Source organism: Rhinatrema bivittatum, chromosome 2 (assembly GCF_901001135.1).
Source record: "Rhinatrema bivittatum chromosome 2, aRhiBiv1.1, whole genome shotgun sequence".
Classification (NCBI taxonomy): Eukaryota; Metazoa; Chordata; class Amphibia; order Gymnophiona; family Rhinatrematidae; genus Rhinatrema; species Rhinatrema bivittatum.
In genome coordinates, this window is record NC_042616.1 from 233146398 (window position 1) to 233165507 (window position 19110).

The following is a 19110-nucleotide window of genomic DNA, read 5'->3' on the forward strand; positions in this document are numbered from 1 at the left end:
CGCGCTCGAGGGTGCACCCGCTGCCTCTCAGCCGCACCCGGATCGGGGGCTAGGTCCTCGCCGCGATTTGGCCGCCGGATCGAGGCTCACCTCAGAGGGACCACGGAAATCACCTCGGGAAATCTCAACTAGGGGAGGGACCCGAGGGTATCACCACAGGAGAGCGGGCTCGTCTTCAGAGATGGGTTTTCTTCTTGAATTGGTTCTAATGCTGCGAGAGCGTGCAGACAGTCCCTAACTGCTATGGAGACAGAAAATACTGAAGAGCTGCACTTCCTGCAGGGGTATATGTACTAGGGGCCTACGTCAGATTGAAATCTGATCCGTCTCCAACTGCTATTAGGAGTACACTATACTCATTGGTCCTGAATCCATCTGCTACATGCTAGGAAAGGATAATTTTCTCAGTGGAAGGGAGTGGGCAGTGGAGTGCCTCAGGGATCTGTATTGGGACCCTTACTTTTCAATATATTTATAAATAATCTGGAAAAAATACGACAAGTGAGGTAATCAAATTTGCAGATGATACAAAATTGTTCAGAGTAGTTAAATCACAAGCAGATTGTGATAAATTACAGGAAGACCTTGTGAGACTGGAAAATTGGGCATCGAAATTGCAGACGAAAATTAATGTGGATAAGTGCAAGATGATACATATAGGGAAAAATAACCCATGCTATAGTTATACAAAGTTAGGTACCATATTAGATGCTACCACCCAAGAAAGATCTAGGTGTCATAGTGGATAGCACATTGAAATTGTCTGTTCAGTGTGCTGTGGCAGTTAAAAAAGCAAACAGAATGTTGGGAATTATTAGAAAGGGAATGGTGAATAAAACAGAAAATGTCATAATGCCTCTCTGTATTGCTCCATGGTGAAACCGCACCTTGAATACTGTGTACAATTCTGGTCGCCGTATCTCAAAAAAGAAGGTACAGAGAAGGGCAACCAAAATGATAAGGGGAATGGAACAGCTCCCCTATGAGGAAAGACTAAAGAGGTTAGGACTTTTCAGCTTGGAGAAGAGACGGCTGAGGGGGGATATGATAGAGGTGTCTAGAATGGGTAGATGTGAATCAGTTATTTACTCTTTCAGATAATAGAAAAACTAGGGGGCACTCCATGAAGTTAGATTATGGCACATTTAAAACTAATCGGAGAAAGTTCTTTTCACTCAATGCACAATTAAACTCTGGAATTTGTTGCCAGAGGATGTGGTTAGTGCAGTTAGTATAACTGTGTTTAAAAAAGGATTGGATAAGTTCTTGGAGGAGAAGTCCATTACCTGCTATTAATTAAGTTGACTTAGAAAATAGCGACTGCTATTACTAGCAATAGTAACATGGAATAGGCTTAGTTTTTGGGTACTTTCCAGGTTCTAATGGCCTGGATTGGCCACTGTTGGAAACAGGATGCTGGGCTTGATGGACCCTTGGTCTGACCCAGTATGGCATGCTCTTATGTTCTTAAGTCTAGAAGCGGGAGTCCCCAGTGGCCCACTGTGAGCTGGAATGCTTTGTTTGACAATTCCCATTTTCCTTGATCCAGACTGTGTGCTAAGAAAGTAGACTCTTATATGCCTTTTCCTGCAATGTTGAGATCTCCTGAAGATGAACTTCCACACATTCCATGAGTTGGGCTATTTCCTGTGACACTTCCTGGCTTTTGGTTCCTCCCTGGCAATTGATACAAGCCACTGTAGTCTCATTATCTGACATTATTTGGACTGCTTGACCCTGCAAGTGGTCAATGAATCACAAGCATGCCAACAGAATGGCACAAGCTTCCAACAGACTTATGCTCCAGAGAGACTCCTGTGTGCTCCAGTGCCCCTGTGCTGTCACAACTCCTGACAGTGAGACCCCCCAATCCTGGATACTTGCATCCGTCATGAATACTAGCCAGTCCGGTGTTGAAAGGGGAACACCCTTCCTTAGACTATCTGCTTGCAATCACCACTGTAGTTGGATACTGATCTCCACCAGTAAATGAAGCCATATCAAGTAGTCCTGACACTGTAGACTCCAACGTGCAAGCAGTGTGCACTGAGAGGACGTACATGCAACCTTGCCCACAGAAATACCACTAGGGTGACCATCAACCCGAGCATCTGTAGGTAAGACCATACCAACAGGCATATTGTTTCTGTCAGCCACACCTGCATCATCAGTTTCTGAATGCATCTCTCTGGTAGAACACCCTACTTGCTTTGTGTCGAAGCAAACATTAAGATACTCCAATGTCTGGAATGGCTGCAGATTGCTAATGGCCAAGGTCACCACCCAACCTAGTTCCCGTAGCAAGAAAATCACCTTCTGCGAGACCTGATGGCTCTCTTTCATACACTTGGCCCGAATTAGCCTATCGTCTAAGTATGGGTGGACCAGAATGCCATCCTTTCTCCATACTGCTACCACCACGATGAAGGTTCTGGGTGGGGTGGCCAAACTGAAGGGTAGCGCTCGAAATTGATGTCGTCACCCCAAAACAGCGAAATACAGAAATTATTGATGCTCCAGCTGGATGGGAATATGCAGGTATGCCTCTGACAAATCCAGAGACATAAGAAACTCCTGACTGTACTGCCATTATCACCGAGCGCAAGATTTCCATAAGGAACAGAGTCACTCACAAAGGACGGTTGACGCCTTTGAGATCCAGGATAGGATGAAAGGAATCTTCTTTCTTGGGTACAAAGAAATCAACAGAATATCAGCCTGTATTTACTTGTGTCAGGAGCACTGGGATCACGGCCTGCGGGCTGAGGAGCATTGACAATGTATACTACTGCGGAGAGCTGCAGAGAAACACCATAAAACTGTCCCAAGGAACACTAAGAAACTCTAGAGCATAGTCATCTCTTATCAGCTTCAGAACCCACAGGTCTGACATGATCTAAAACCACTGCTGATTAAACAAAAAAACCCCAAGAGAGGTAACCCCCTATCTCCTGTTCCCGGGGGTGGGTCAGCACATTTTCATTGAGTGGGTCAGCACATTTTCATTGAGTGGGTCGGGAATACCGCTGCTTGAGGCTGTGTCACTTCTTGGCTGCCTGGGACGAAAGGACTGAGACCTACCCAAAGGTTGAGCCCTCTGAGAAGTCACTACTTTGTAGGGTCAAAAGCGTTTGAATCCCCTAGCACAACCTCTTGTGCTAAACGAGGGTGGCACCTGCATTTTATCCTCTGGTAACCAAGCAACCTGGGACTCACCACACTTATTGGCCATTTTTTCCAACTCACTCCCAAACAAGAGTAATCCTTTAAAGGGCAATTTTGTAAGATTAGACTTTGAAATTGTATCTGCTGACTAATTCCTCAGCCACAGCTGACGCCTAGCCGTTATCTCTGAAGCCACCCAACTGGCTGAAATGCGGAGAGGTCGCAGCCTGCATCTACCAAAAAGGTGGCTGCCAGTTCCATCACTACCCTGGAATTTAAACCAAATTCATCGATTTCCTAAAAGAGGAGCAAGCAAATGCGAGCCACCAAAGAGCAGCAAGAGTGTATTTGGAAATTCATTGCCATAGCCTCAAAGGTCTGCTTAAGGATAGCCTCAATTCTCCTATCCTGGGCATCCTTTAATGCCGCTCCCACTTTTACAGGGATAGCCATCTACTTGGTGACAGCGCACACTAGCGCATCCACTTTCAGAAAGCAAACTGCTCTCTCGCCACCGGCTCCAGAGGGTACAGTGATTCCAAGGCTCGTCCCCCTTTAAAATTAGCTTCCAGGGCATCCCATTCAAGATAAATCTTCCTATATAGCATCCATAGTGGGGAAGAAACATGATGCTTTATGCAAAGAAATTAAGATGGGATTTTTCTTTGGCTCAGACACAGAATCAGCACCCGGCACCCCCAGCATCTTCAATGTCTGGTAGATCAGAGCAGGTAACTCATCGCTGTGAAAGAAATGCAACATTGTTCTATACAGCTCCAACCCCAAAGGAATTTCTCCATCCTCCAATGGAGTAAGGATTGCCTTCATCATCTGTGCCATCTAGGTCCCTATCAGCGTGACCCACAGCAGGTCTAGACATACTCAGACGCTTACCTGAGGCATAGGCGTGCGGGGATCTGCAGCCTGCGACCTTGAAAATTTAGGTTTGGCCAGGGCTGCCAACTATGCCTGAAGAAAGAACTGCAGCGCTTGAAAAAATTCCACCCAAGAAAAGGCAGAACCATCTTTACCGAAAACAGGGGGCGTTGTCCTGCACCCACTGAGTTGCCTTCCCCTGCTGATGCACCAGTTAGAGGAGCCCTGAAACCAACAGAAACTTCTGGCAGTTCCCCCTCCGATCCCATTCCTGCATCATGCTGGGAAGGGCTGGGCTCAGCAAAATCATTTGGAGACAACTCTCACTGAGTCACCAAGCAGCACTGACACAAGTTAGAGGGGATGCCAGGCTGTGATGCCTAAATATGGTAAGCAGCACAAAAGAGTAAGGCACTTAGGCTTCTTTGCCATCAGTACCATGGATAAATTCCCGCTACAGCACGCTCCCAAAAGCATCTGACAATTATGCGCTCAGCTGTTCGCCAGCAAAAGCAAGCCTGGACAGAGTGCTCAAAAAACAAGCTCTGTCCAAAAGGCGCACATTATGGACACCCAAAATGTAAGCATACACCTGGATGTGCAAGCACGAACCAACGTCAGACACTGTTTCATGGCAGATTTGTATGTAGAAAAGCGAAGCCTGAGAGCAGGGCCTAGCTAAAAAGGCTGCTCAAGCTGCCAAGCTTCCTCGGAGATAGGAACGATCATTAGATCGGCGTGCCGAGCTTAGTGACCAGAAGGGGAATGGAATCAATAAAATTAACTCCCCTTCTTTTTCTTCTTTTTATATATTTACTCTTTACCTGAGATCAGCCCGTCCCAGCCCAGTAAAGAGCCTATCTCTGGCTGCAGAGGGAGAGGGCAAAGGCCTTCACCGCCGTGCTCGGCTTCTTGCATCCACTAGCCTCTGAGCTGTTTGTCTCTATACAGCTAAGTCCACACTGGAAAACCAGCTACTGGACCAAGGCACTCTACAGAGGGATCCACAGATATCACCTCAGGAAAACTCGACTGAGGGAGGGACCATAAGGTAGACTTGCACAGGAGAGCAAGCCAAATTAATTTCCTTCTACTTTCTCTTTCTAAAATTTTTTTTTTTTTTTTTAAGCAATCCCCAGAAGGGAGATGCACGTCCACCATCTGCTGGAGACAGAATACTGGCAGGCTGATGTCCGTACAGGGGCATATACATATATACACACCATGATGTCAGCTTTGATCAGTCTCCATCTGCTGGTAGAAGTACATAACCCACTGGTGTGGATTAACCTGTCTGAATGCTAAGAAAATTCTTTGAACACTTATACATGCAGCAATGCAGGCACATATAAATTAGGAAAGGAACAGAATCTCTCAAGCACCTCTAGGAAATCAAATAGAACTTTAACCTGTTTAAACTATTCCGTTTCAAACCCCTGTACCTTTTGGTCAGAAATGGACTATCCCAAATGCTGTAATGCTGGGATGTAAAATTTGTTGGCAAATTATATTTTCAGACTCTTCCATAATGTTAATGGCTAAACCAAATTTCAAACTTACAAGAAAGGTCCAGAGGACACTCCCTTTAAGAGATGGAATACAAGGCTCTTTGGATTTTAGATTTAATGAAATAAGCACATGAATAATCCAGACTTTACTGGACAGACTGTCTCTGTATATTAATACTCTTATGTTTTGGAACAGGTAGGCTACTTAATTGTTTTGAAACAACTCATTAGATCCAGTGAGGAAAAAAAACAACTAACACACTTCAAAGAAATCAAACATTTGTTTGATTTCTTTGATCTACTGATATTGTTAAAAGGTAGTTGGGGTTGTTACAGTGGAGTTTATGTGATTACCTTGGAGTGGACAACAGGGAACAGAAGACAACCTGAGGCCGAGCCAGTGCTGTCTTGGATGTCATAGCCAGGCACTGCTCCTGTCCCTCAACACCTTGGTGTACCTTGGGGTGGGGATGGGGGTCATAACAGATCAAATATTTTTCCCCAAAGTAGGGGGAAGAGTTTAAAAGTTCTCATTTGGGGGGGGGGGGGTTACCTTCTATTCCATTTTTTTTCCGGCTTTTCTATTGCTACTATAAATAACTTAATACTAAAAATAACTGAAGTTCATGATTAAAAATTTTGTAATTAAAGGCCAGCTAAGGATATACTTCTTCCTCTGACTAGTGAATTAGATTAAAACTCTATATCTGGACATACATTGAACACACCCAGAGTTAACCTTTCAAGTCTGAATTTTTAAATCAATACACCTACTGTATGGCCCTTAGATTTATCTGCTTTCAACCCAAACATTTTCACATCAGCATATGGATTCCAATAATCCACTACAGTATTTTCCATTATTACATCATAACAGATCAAATTTGGCCAGAAAAAGGGGAAGAGCTTGAATGGTACCAAATTCATTCTTGGTCTTTCAGCCTGTTTAACTAGGGGAACAAAAGCAAGCTAACACTGTAGTTTTAAGGTTCTATTCAGTCACCATTGTCATCTCTATTTTGATACCATATTGCTATTGTCACAATATTCATCTTCTTCCTATGCAGACACCAGTTTTAGAAAGAGCCATGTCAACGTAAGTATATTCGTCAAATAATTCTAGATCACTACTACAGTAGCCATTTTACTAAACAAAAATCAATCAGTAAATAAAGTACAAAGATGTTCTATACTTTTGTACCATTTTAAACAAGTGCAAATTACAAACCCCCCCCCCAAAAAAACAACTTGAAAAAAGGTTTACTAACCTCTAGACCCCCGTTGTACTGAAATAAAACTCTCAGAGCTTTGCCAGCAGTGTGCATCAAGAGGATCTGATTTTTTAGCAGTTGTATTATTGTCCAGTTCATTTGCAGATACTGTGTTTCCAATGTCATCTGCAATTGTAACATGTCTGGAAACCCCACTACAAGAACAGTCAAAAGTTACTCAGTAATTATTTAAAATAATTCAAATTTTCTAACAGGATATCCTTTGTAATGATATTTTCTCACTTGATAGCCCAGATGATTCCAGGTAACTATAAATGCACCAGCTGAAAGGCTCCATCAACAATGAGAGAAGAAAAAAAAAAAAAGAAAGTTTCAGTAATGGACTCACTATCCCAACCTCCTCACACTCTCCCTCCCACATACACTCACATAGCTCTCTGTGACCCTCTGGCTCACTCATACAGACACTGTTTGCCTTTAGTCTGTGCTATTTTACTTTTGCTCTCTCTACTGTGGCACAGTACACATTATTAGAAATCTTGTGCTCATTATTTGCGATTAGTGCATGCTAGCTGATGTCCAGAGCCACAGAAAATGAGTTTATTGGTAAAATCTTTAAAACTTGAAAAAAACTTTATTAAAATACTTTATTAAAATACTTGCAGACCACTTTTACAGCCCCCCCCCCCCCCAAAAAAATAGGACATTCAAAGCAGTGAACAAAATTAACAAAAAATGTAATACACACAATAACAGAAGACTAACCAATATAACCCCCCCCAAAAAAACAGCAAATAAAATAGGCACAAGAGACTATCAATGTAAACAGCAACCGCCCCATCACATGCTACAATACCCTCCAATGTAGTACACCACCACATGATATAAAAATGGAGTCCGCGTATTATCTCATGTAACTTCAGAGTTAATCACTACGTAGTGCCTCAATGCACAGGAATAACCACCACACAGGCAAAACAAGTTAAGATGGAAAATCTGCATCTTCTTCTTGAAAAGTTATATAATTCTGCTCATGCCCAACATTAGAGGGAAGACTCTTCCATAACTATGAAAAAAGCCATAACACATTATTCAGGCATTTTGAACTTCTTTAAAAGTTGGTACAGCAAGCAGAGCCCTTTGTCTAAATCTCCAATGTTCAGATATATAACAACTCAGTTTATTTTTCAGGTATAAGGGGCCATTTCCTTTTCAAACCCCATTACGCCACAGTTAAAATAGGAAAATTGGTTCTTACCTGCTAATTTTCATTCCTGTAGTACCACGGATCAGTCCAGTCTGCTGGGTTTTGCCTCCCTTTCAGCAGATGGAGACAGAAAAAAAACTTGAAGAGCAACACCTCTTAATGCAGTGTGCTACCTGCGTCCCTTCAGTATAAACCTTAGTCAAAGCAGAACAACCAATTTAAAACCAATGGTTAGATCAAGCAAGGACAAGAAGAACACCATACTATGTACATGTAAGGAGTATTCCGTAATCTTCTGCCATATCTAGGAAATCTGACAGAAATTGCTGTGAATTGGAAAAAAAAATGAGCGGACTCTAAATACTGAACATCCCCCCAGTGGGCGGGTGACTGGATTGATCTGTGGTACTGTAGGAACAAAAACTAGCAGGTAAGAAATAGCTTTCCTTTCCCTGTACGTACCTGGATCAGTCCAGACTGCTGGGATGTACCTAAGCTTCCCTAACTGGGGTGGGATCTGGAGAGTCCCGCTCGAATGACACTGCTCCCAAAACAATGTCTGGCAAAAGTGTACAGAGACTTCCAAGTAGTTGCTCTGCAGATTTCTTGCGGAGATACCAACTTGCTCTCTGCCCAGGAAGCAGCTTGAGACCGGATCAAATGAGCTTTTCGACCGTCTGGAACCGGTCGTGAGTGGTAAATATAAGCGGAAGCGATAGCCTCTTTCAACCAACAGGCAATGGTAGCTTTAGACGACTTATGTCCTTTCTTAGCACCACTCCTCAGAACTAAAAGATGATCTGAAATCCGAAAAGCATTGGTGACCTCAAGGTAACGCAAGAGAACTCTTTTGACATCTAGACATCTCAGTTCTCGAGCATGAGGAGTATCTTGATCTAAACCTGGAAAGGTCAGAAGTTCCACAGACTGATTTAAGTGGAAGGCAGAGAACCTTCGGAAGAAAGGATAGAACCGTTCTGAGCAATACGCCTGAATCAGAAAACCGTAGAAAAGGTTCCAGACAGGAAAGGGCTTGAATCTCAGAGACCCGCCTAGCAGAGCAGATAACCCTTAAGACGGTGTTTTTGGTGGCTAAATCCTTCAAGGTAGCCTGAGGGGCTCAAAAGGAGGTTCACATAACACCCGGAGCACCAAATTGAGACTCCAAGAAGGACAAATGGAATGGACCGGAGGGTTCAAGTGCTTCGCCCCTCTCAGAAAACATACCACATCAGAGTGTGCTGCCAGAGTCTCTCCTTCAATTTTGCCTCTAAGACATCCCCAAAGCTGCAACCTGCACTCGGAGGGAACTAAAGGATAACCCCTTGTTGAGTCCCTTCTGTAGAAAAACAAGAATCTGTGGCACCAAAGAATCGAAGACTTTCCACACCTGGACATAAGTTAGAGAAGTAGAGGTCTTCCACGCCCGTAAGAGTGGATATGACATCCTCAGGATACCCTTTCTTTCTCAATTGCCTCCTCTCATAAGCCAGGCCGCTATATAAAGAGAGATCCGCCTGTTCTAAAAATACCAGAACCTGACGCAGCAGGTTTGGAAAATGACTTAGGTGCAGAGGACCGTCCACAGCCAGGTTTGCAAACCATGGTCTCCAGGGCCACTCCGGAGCTAAGAGGATAACCGTCCCTGGGCGTGTTTCTATTCTTCTCAGAATCTTGCTTATGAGAGGCCATGGGGGAAACACGTAGAGCTGAACATCGTGGGGTCAAGGCAGGACTAGGGTATCTACTCCTTCCGCCCCATGTTCCCTTCTGCGATTGAAGAAGCATGGAGCCTTTGCATTTTTCTGAGTTGCCATCATGTCCAAATGGGGAGTGCCCCACCAGCGAGAAATGAGCACGATTGCTTCCAAGGACAACTCCCACTCTCCAGGGTCCAGCCGTTGATGGCTCAGAAAGTCCGCTTGCATGTTGTCAACCCCGGCTATGTGAAAGGCCGCCAACAGGGCTAGATGGCGTTCCACCCAGGCCATCAGCTTCTCTGCTTTGAAGGCTACCGGATGACTATTCCGCCTTGACGGTTGATGTAAACCACCATCGTGCATTGTCTGTCAAGACTCGCACCGCCCGATGGTGGACGAGAGGAAGAAATCTTTGCAACGCAAAGCGCACTGCTCTTGTTTCCAAGTGATTGATGGACAATTGTACAGCCTCCTGTGACCACTGGCCCTGGGCAGACTGAAATTGGCACACAGCACCCCGAACGAAGAATCTGCCATCCGTGGTTAATATCACCCACTGAGGGACCTCCAGGTCCACACCTCGTTTCAAGTGGTTGAGGACAAGCCACTAACCAAGACTGGACCTGGTGGACTGAGTGGCAAAGGAACCTGGAATTCTTCCGACATCGGATCCCAGTGGGAAAGCAAAGCTCTCTGTAAAGGCCTCATATGAGCAAAGGCCCATTGCACCAATTCCAGAGTGGATGCCATAGAGCCAAGTAATTGCAAGTAATTCCCAGACCCAGGGTACTGGCACTGACAAGAGATGTTGAACTTGAAACATCAGCTTGACAATCCGTTCCTGCATGAGAAAGACTTTGCCAACTCAGATAGCGAATCGCACTTCCAAGAAGTCCAGGACCTGGGAAGGAAGCAGATGGCTCTAGGGATGGTTGACGACCTAACCGAGGGAGCGCAGGCGATGTAATACTTTGTGTACCACCAGCCTGCAGAGGTCCTCAGACTTCGCCCAAATGAGCCAGATTTTAGATATGGATGAACCAATACTCCCTCCTGCCAGAGGGCTGCCGCCACCACCACCATCACCTTGGTGAAGGTACAGGGAGCGGTCGCCAAACTGAATGGGAGGGCCCAAAACTGATAATGCCTCCAGAGGACCATGAATCACATAAATCTTTGATGATTCTCGCGGATTCCGATATGCAGATATGCCTCTGTTAGATCCAGGGTGGCCAAGAACTCCCCGCTGTGCACCGCCACAATGACTGAGCGCAGAATTTCCATATAAAAATTTGGCACTTTGAGAGCTTTGTTCACCTTCTTTAGGTCCAGAATCGGATGGAAAGAGCCTTCCTTTTTGGGTACCACGAAATAAATTATTTCCCGGTCCCACACTCGTCCGAGGGAACCGGAATGATGGCCCTAGGATCTTCCAACTGGCGAAGGGTCTGACTCACTATCCGCTTCTTCATCGGAGATCCCAGAAACAGGTCTCACAGAGGCCAAGCAAATTCTAAAGCATAACAGTGTTCTATGATGTTTAGAACCCACTGGTCCAGTGTTATTTTGACCCACTCTTCGTAATACATGGAGAGCCGTCCCCCTTTGACTGGAACGGAGGAATGGGTCAGCTCCATTTCAATGGGAGGACTTGGATCCCGAAGCCCCTTGATTGACCTCGTTGTGGTTCGGTCTGCGCCCCCGAAAGGAGTGAGACCAAGCTTGAGATCTCCCCGATGATTGCCTTTGTCCAAGGGACAAATTATCTCCCCGATGATTGCCTTTGTCCTCAAATGCTTTTCCCTACTTTGTGCGAGATCTCTGTGTCTCTCCCTAGACCACCAATTAGACTTCAAAAACCACATTAACACACTCATAAAGGGAGGATTTTTCAAGCTCCATATCCTCAAAAAACTTAAATCCATTTGCAAGCCTTCCGCACAGTCCTGCAAGCGACAATGTTATCAAAAATGGATTACTGCAATTCCTTACTTCTAGGCCTTCCCTACTCTACTATTAGACCCCTGCAAATGTTACAGAATGCTATGGCAAGAATCCTTACAAATACACGCAAAGCCGACCACACCACCCTTATTCTTAAGGAACTCCATTGACTTCCCATCTCCCTCCTGCATCAGATACAAAACCCTCACCATTATTTACAACTCCCTGCACAACCACAATCACTCCTGGCTTGAGGATGCTCTTCGATTCCGCTCCTCCAATCGTCCTATTAGAACCGCACCTTTCAGGAACCCTCTACATCCCTTCCCTTAAATGCGCTCACCACACTTCCACCAGAGAAAGAGCCCTATCCATTGCAGGCCCCTCCCTCTGGAACACTATGCCACTTGTGCTCAGACTAGAACTGTGCAATCGGAAATTCAAAACAGGGGTTAAAACATGGCTCTTTAAAATGGCCTACCCTGATCCGGATCCTACATAGTCCCCCTGCTCCCTCTACTCCTTCAGAGAAAGAGCCCTTGTCATTAACGTACTCATAGCCTTCTCCTTTATTTATACTCTGTTTTATCTCCCATTTCTCTTCACCTCCTTATTTACTCCCATTTATACCCCTTTCCCCTGTCCTTATACCCTACCCTTTTCCCTATAGTAACCCTTTTATACCCCTTTTATTTTACCCCCTCCATTATCCTTTAAACCTTACTTTTCCCTATAGCAACCCTGCTAATATATATATATATATATATATATATATATATATATATATATATTTGCCTTTCTGAATGCATAATTTGTAATGTCATATATAGTGTCTCCTGTATGTACTAGTTAAAGATAATGTATATTATTGTATATAATACTTTTTGGAGTGTATAATTTATATAAGGTTATCCACAGTGTATAAGGTTATACACAGTCCTTACTGAGTGTATAATTTGCAATGCTACTTATGTTCTTCTGTTTTCCATCAGATACTGTTCCTTTTCTCCTCTTCCTGTTTTTCCCTCTCTTCTCTCGCCCCTTCTCTCTTCCTATCTGCTCCCTCTCCCCCACCCTGGTTTTTTGTAATTTCCTCCTTCAGTTATATTGTAAACCAGCATGATGTACCCAAGAATGTCGATATATAAAGCTAATAAATAAATAAGGGAAGGCACCTTGTCCTGACGAAATTGTCTCTGACTCGAAAACGAGAGTAGGGAGGAAAGAAATTCCTGGGGCCCCTAGGCTTGTCTTCAGGGAGCTTATGCACCTTATTCTCCTAAGGACTTATCAGTTGTTCCAAGTCCTCTCCAAAACAGGAACTTGCCCTTAAAAGGGAGCGCCTCCAGCTGAGACTTTGAAGAAACAGCGGTTGACCAGTTGCGGAGCCACAAGAGCCTCCTGGCCGAAACCATAGTCCAGGACGAGGTATGGAGGAGATCATATAAAGCATCCGCGCCATACGCCACTGCCACCTTCAAATGCTCTGTCTGCTCAGCTTCCTGAGGAGAGAGATCCCTAGCACTGAGGAGCTGTTGACCCACCTCAGGCTTGCTCGTTGCATAAAAGACTGCTACAGACAGCCGCCCTGACACTGAGCCAGACACCTCGAAAATTCTTTTCAGATGGACCTCAAGCTTCCTGTTCTGGAGATCTTTAAGAGCCGCTGCTCCTGCCACCGGAATAGTCATCCTTTTGGTGACTGCCGACACAGACGCGTCCACCTTCGGAACCTTGAGGAATTCCAAGGAGTCCTCAGGCAGCGGATAGAGCTTGTCCATTGCTCGTCCCACTCACAGGCTCACCTCCGGAGTATCCACTCTTGGATCATAAGTCTGTAGGACTTTCTAGTAGAAGGCTTTCTAGAAGCCATGAGGACCCAAGACACATCATCTGAAAGATCAAGCGGCTGCAGAGTTAACCTCTCAACATCCAGGCTGTGAGCGACAGGGTTTGGAAGTTGGGATGCTGCAGCCTTCCCTGATCCTGTGTGATGTGATTTAGGGAAGTCCCCAGACTGATTGGTCTTCGGATGGACAACTCCTGAAGTGGAAATCAGACCAGTTTCAGCCAATGAGGGGCTATGATAATCATAGTTCCTCTGTTCTCGCACAACTTTAAGAGAGTCTTCACCACTAAGGGAATCGGAAGATACGCATACAGAAGACCCATGTCCCAATGGCGGGCGAGGGCATCAAGTTGGTTTGCTGTCTGTCCTGTACAAGGAGAACCGAGGCTCCTTCCTGTTACAGGGGGATGTGAACAGCTACGACTGGGCTCCCCCAGAGGCGGAATATCTGATTCGTATCCTCCTGGTCCAGGGACCACGTGTGGGGTCCGCAGGCTTGACTCATCCGGTCCGCTACCACGTTCTCTGTCCCGGCCAGATACATGGCCCTGAGCACCATCCCGTGGGACAAAGCCCACAACCAGATCGGACTACTTCCTGACACAGGATGTATGATCCCGTGCCTCCCTGCATGTTGACATACCACATTGCTACTTGGTTGTCAGACTGGATCAGGATAACTGTTGGACAGCCAATCTATGAAAGCCCATAGCATGTACCTCATTGCCTGGAGCTCCAGGAAATTGATTTGACATGAATGTTCCTGAGTGGACCATAAGCCCTGGGTGCCGAGCCCATCCACATAAGCTCCCCACCCCAGGGTAGATGCATTCGTGGTTAACACAATTTGAGTGCGAAGACTCCAAAAGGAGATCCCCTGTTCTAGATTGGAAAGTACCTGCCACCAGGACAAGGAGTCCCGGAGGGACAGGGTGACTTGGATGCGATCTTGGAGGGTCTGTGTGGCTTGCTACCACTGAGACCTCAGGCTCCATTGGGCTCTGTGGATGTGTAATCGTGCCAAGGGAGTAACATGAACAGTTGAGGCCATGTGGCCCAATAACCTCAACATGTGCCAAGCTGATATCTGCTGGCTCTGTTGAATTTCTGTAATGGCTGCTACTGTGACAGTCCTCTAGTGTGGCAGAAAAGCCTTGGCCTCGGCCAAGTCTAGCAGGGCTCCGATGAAATCCAACTGAGGTGAAGGACTGAGATGGGACTTTGGGTAGTTCAAAATGAACCCTAATGACTCCAACACCCAAGTGGTCAAGTACACGGACCTGGCTGCCGTTGCCTGAGACGTGCTCTTGACCGGCCAATTGTCCAGATAGGGAAAAACATACACTTCCAGCCTGCGGAGATGCGCCACCACCAAAGCCAGGTATTTTGTGAAGACCCATGGGGCGGACACAAGCCTGAAAGACAACACCTGGTATTGGACGTGCTGTTTCCCCACTACAAACCGGAGATATTTCCTGTGACCATGGAAGCTCTCGATGTGGGTGTATGCATCCTGTAGGTTGAGGGAGCAAGCTAGTCCCCTTGTTGTAAAAGGGGAATCAAGGTGCCTAGGGAAATCATCTTAAAACTTTTCTTTTTTTAGAAATTTGTTCAAGGCTGTCAGGTCTAGGAGGGGACAGAGTCTTCCTGTTCTCTTTGGAATCAGGAAGTACCTGGGGTAAAACCCCTGCCCTCTTTGCCATGGTGGAATGGGCTTGACCGCTCTAGCTGTTAAGAGGAAGGACAGCTCCACTACTGGTACTTCCTGACGCACTACCGGCTCCCAATACAGGCACGGAGGGCAATTTGGTGGGCCACCAAATAGATTTAATTGGTACTCCTGACGGACGATGAACAGAACCCACTGATCTGAGGTTACACTGGGCCACTGGTTCGTGAAGCACCACAGCCTGCCCCCAACCGGAGGTCCATCGCTCCGGGTACGGGCTACTGGCTGATACTCCCTGTGGCCCAGTCAAAACCCCATCCTTGAGTTTGACTGAGGAGCTGGCTGGGGCTTGGGAGCTCACTGCTGCCTGGGATAGCCGCAAGAGCTCTGATGTGGAGGATGGGATAGAGGAGGCAGAGAATAGTACTTTCTTTGGTGAAAGGAATTCCTTGGCCCCTGCCTTGATGGCCTCCTGGAAGAGGACGACGGGTCTGGAGTGCTAGCAGAGAGTTATAGAGGGTCTCATGATGGTCCTGAAGAGGGGCCACAGCGTCCCTCACCCTATCTCCAAAGAGATTCTCTCCAGTACACGGCACGACAGAGAGTCATTCCGGAACTGCCAGTCAGAGATCTGAGGCCTACAGCCGTGCCATTCTGCAGGTGCCAATTCCCACTGCAGAGACTTTCGATGCAGTCTTGAAAAAGTCACAGGCCGCACGGACCTCGTGTTTTCCATGCTCCAAACCCTTGTGCACCAATGGCATGAGGGCATCTTGCGGCTGTTGAGGCAGCTGCTCAGCCACCTCCTGCACCTGCTTCCAGATGTTCCGTGAATATTGGCTTATGTACAGCTGGTAGTCAGCAATGCAGGCAATAAGCATGATGCCTTGAAACACCTTTCTCCCAAGAGGATCCATCGCTCTGTGGTCCTTCCCTGGGCGGGTGACGAGAAGTTGGTCCAAGAGTGCTTGACCATCTTGAGGATGGATTCGACCACCACCGACTGGTGGGGCAGCTGATGCTTATCGAATCCAACAGCCTTCTGGACGAGGTAAACCCTGTCCACTTTCCTATTGACAGGAGACTGTGAGGGGGTGTTCCCAAATCCTCAGCAGCAACTCCAAAAGGATCTCATGAACTGGGACCGCCACGATCTCCTTAGGAGCCTCAAACTGAAGGATCTCAAACATCTTGTGCCTGGCATCTTCCTCCATCAACAGCTGGAATGGAATGGCTTCTGCCATCAACCTCACAAAACCCGTGAATGTCAAGTTCTCAAGCGGAGACTTCCTTCGATCGTCCAGAGGAGAAGGGTTTGATGGGCTTTCATCCCCCCCAGGGATCGAAGGGACCCTAATCCTCACTATATGTCACAGGGGATGGGGCCCTAGATGCTTGACCAACTTCCACAGGTGCAGGCACAAATGGAACTGGATGAGGGGTTATAGGCCTCAGTGAGCCTCCTCCTCAGAGGAACCAGCGATGACCACCGTATTGATAGGAGGCGGCTCTGGTGCCAGCTCAGGAACCAACACCAGCTGGGTCGGTAAGACACCGATGAGCACATTGAGCTCCTCCAGAAGCAGTATGAGTATGGGCCGTACCGGCTCCAGTTCCATTGGTGCTACAGGACCACTGCTCAACCGCCATCTGGATCCAAAAGCTCCAGGTCTTCCTCTAACATTGCTGATGCCAACACCAACTGGGAGAAGGAGTGGCCTGATCTTCCTCAGACCCATAAGGTTGAATAGTGACTAGTACCAGGACTGGTGGAAACAGTCAAGGACCCTGAGCATTGATGGAGGACTGGTGTTCCTCGCCATCGGGTCGCTTCGGGGGCATCGCAGCAAAAGCTGGTGCATCCCTGTGCATTTACGGGGACTGGTGCCGATGCTTGGCCCGATCTTTCCCCGGTACTGAGGTTTAAGATGATGAACCTGTCGTCCTCAATTCGGAGGAGATAGACAGTGGTCAGTTTCCGGTGTCCTTATCCACCGGCGACCTCAACAGAACAGACAGCCCCTACCAATGTTGATGGCAAGGTGTCCATCGGTGCAGCTCAGAGGTCCTTAGATGCTGATGCTGCAGTTTATGGGTTGGATTTCTTTGACTCAAATGAGGTACTCCATCTTGTCAAGTCAAAGCAGACTTCTCTTCGGGGTCATCTGGTCGCACAAGTGGCAACCCTGGATGTCATGCAATGCCCCCAGGCAGAGGATGCAGATCATGTGGCTCAGTGATTAACACGGTGTGCAGGCACTTGGGGCACGGATGGAAGTGGCCATGACGAAATGATGGCGGCGGGTGTCTATGAACAGCAGGCCCTGAGGCACTGCCACCACGGGGGAAAAAAAAACAAACCGACCGCGAAAGGAAACTTAACCGAAGATGTCAAAAACCCTGACTGGGGACACTACAGGTAGGGACCAAGAGGGACCCAGCGACTGAACATAGAAAAAAAAAAAAAACAAAAAAACCAACAGAGGCTCACAGCTCCGCCAGGGGAAAAAAAAAAAGACTGAAGAGGGACCCCACGTGGACACACCGAGTATGCTCAGTGTGCCTAGTCAAAGTTTCTAGAAACTTTGACATATGTTTTCCGAATAGCTGACATCATCAGATGGAGTCAGATGTGCGAGGACTACTATCCTGCTTGTCCTTGGAGAAAGTATTAAATGCAGAGCAACCACTGCCCTAAGTATTGGAGGAAGATCTTAAGGGAAGTGCTCAAAAGAGGGTAAGAGAGGGAACACACAGAAAGTCCACCAAGGTCCCCTGGAAGCCCCCCTGGTTCTGAATGTTCAACAATGGGAGGGAGGACCAGGTTTTCACCCTGGAGTCTTTTTTTTTTTTTTTTTTAATAATATATACCATGCACCCCACTCAGAGAGGGAGAGTTAATCTTTCACCTCAGGAGCCTCTGAAAAATTTTCCTTTTCAGCCTAGGAGGCCACTGTCCACAGTATAGAATGTTTGCCTACCATCTGCTGGAGACCGAGAATACTGGCAGGCTGGTGTCACCACAGATGCATATAAGGAGTGATCCTGTTGATCTGTTTCCATTTGCTGGTTGATGAGCATAACTCACTGGTTGGACCGGTCTGACTGAATGAAGTGCAATTTAAATTTTTAAATTAAAGGGATAGAATTTAAGGGGAAAAAGGGTTGGAGGGCCCTTTCCACTGTTGCACCAGTGATTGTATAACTTCTTTAAAATTGTACTGGGTAGAAGAGGTGGCATTTAGACAATGGAGGGTGAAGTGACTTGCCAAAGGTCACAAGGTATGTCAGAAGAATTTGAACCCCGGCAACCCACTAGGTTACTTCTCCTGCAAACATATTTTTAAAAAATAATTCAATTCCAAAGGGTTTCTAAAATTCCTTAGTTTAATTAAGGTGCTTGTTTTGAAATACTGGCTTATTTGAGTAGTCATTTAGTTTTAAAATTCTTCTTCTCTTTAATCCCACCACATACTAGACTAAAGGTTAAGAAGCACACCTTCTCACTGAGCATCCTCAGCACATCTCAATGGCCAGCACTCTAGCAGCAAGCATCTTCCCTTCCTTCCCAAACACATCACCTCTGCAGTACATTGGGTTTGACCAGTCTAAATGGATAGGAAATCCAATCCCAGTTCCTCTATGCCATAGCACTGTGGTCTGAGCCACAAGGCTACTCTGAGTTCTTGGATACAAGTTCATTTCAAAATTCTTAGATTACTAATTAAATAGCATGATCTTATAGAACTTCATAATCAAGTCAGCAAACCTTTATTAGTGAGGAACTCAAGTTAAAAAAAACCCAAAACAAAAAAAGTCCCTTCTCCCAATATTATATTTTGTCATCTTAAGGTTTACATTAGATAAAACATTTCTGTAAGAAATAGCTTCCATCTATTTCTGGTAACTTTTTTCAGTATGATCATGATGGGGGCACATAGCTCCCCATCTCCAATTGTG

The 19110-nt window shown here is 46.2% G+C and overlaps 1 protein-coding gene across 4 annotated transcripts in view; it reads right to left on the reverse strand.

Annotated features, from left to right (window-relative positions):
• The window catches only part of SGO1 (shugoshin 1), a 102076-nt gene that overhangs the window by 47988 nt on the left and 34978 nt on the right, over nt 1–19110 (reverse strand). For all 4 annotated transcript variants that reach the window (XM_029589287.1, XM_029589285.1, XM_029589286.1 and 1 more), the window contains one exon: nt 6818–6975. In XM_029589287.1, coding sequence (XP_029445147.1) covers nt 6818–6975 — 158 coding nt within the window. The remainder of the gene's footprint in view (nt 1–6817; nt 6976–19110) is intronic.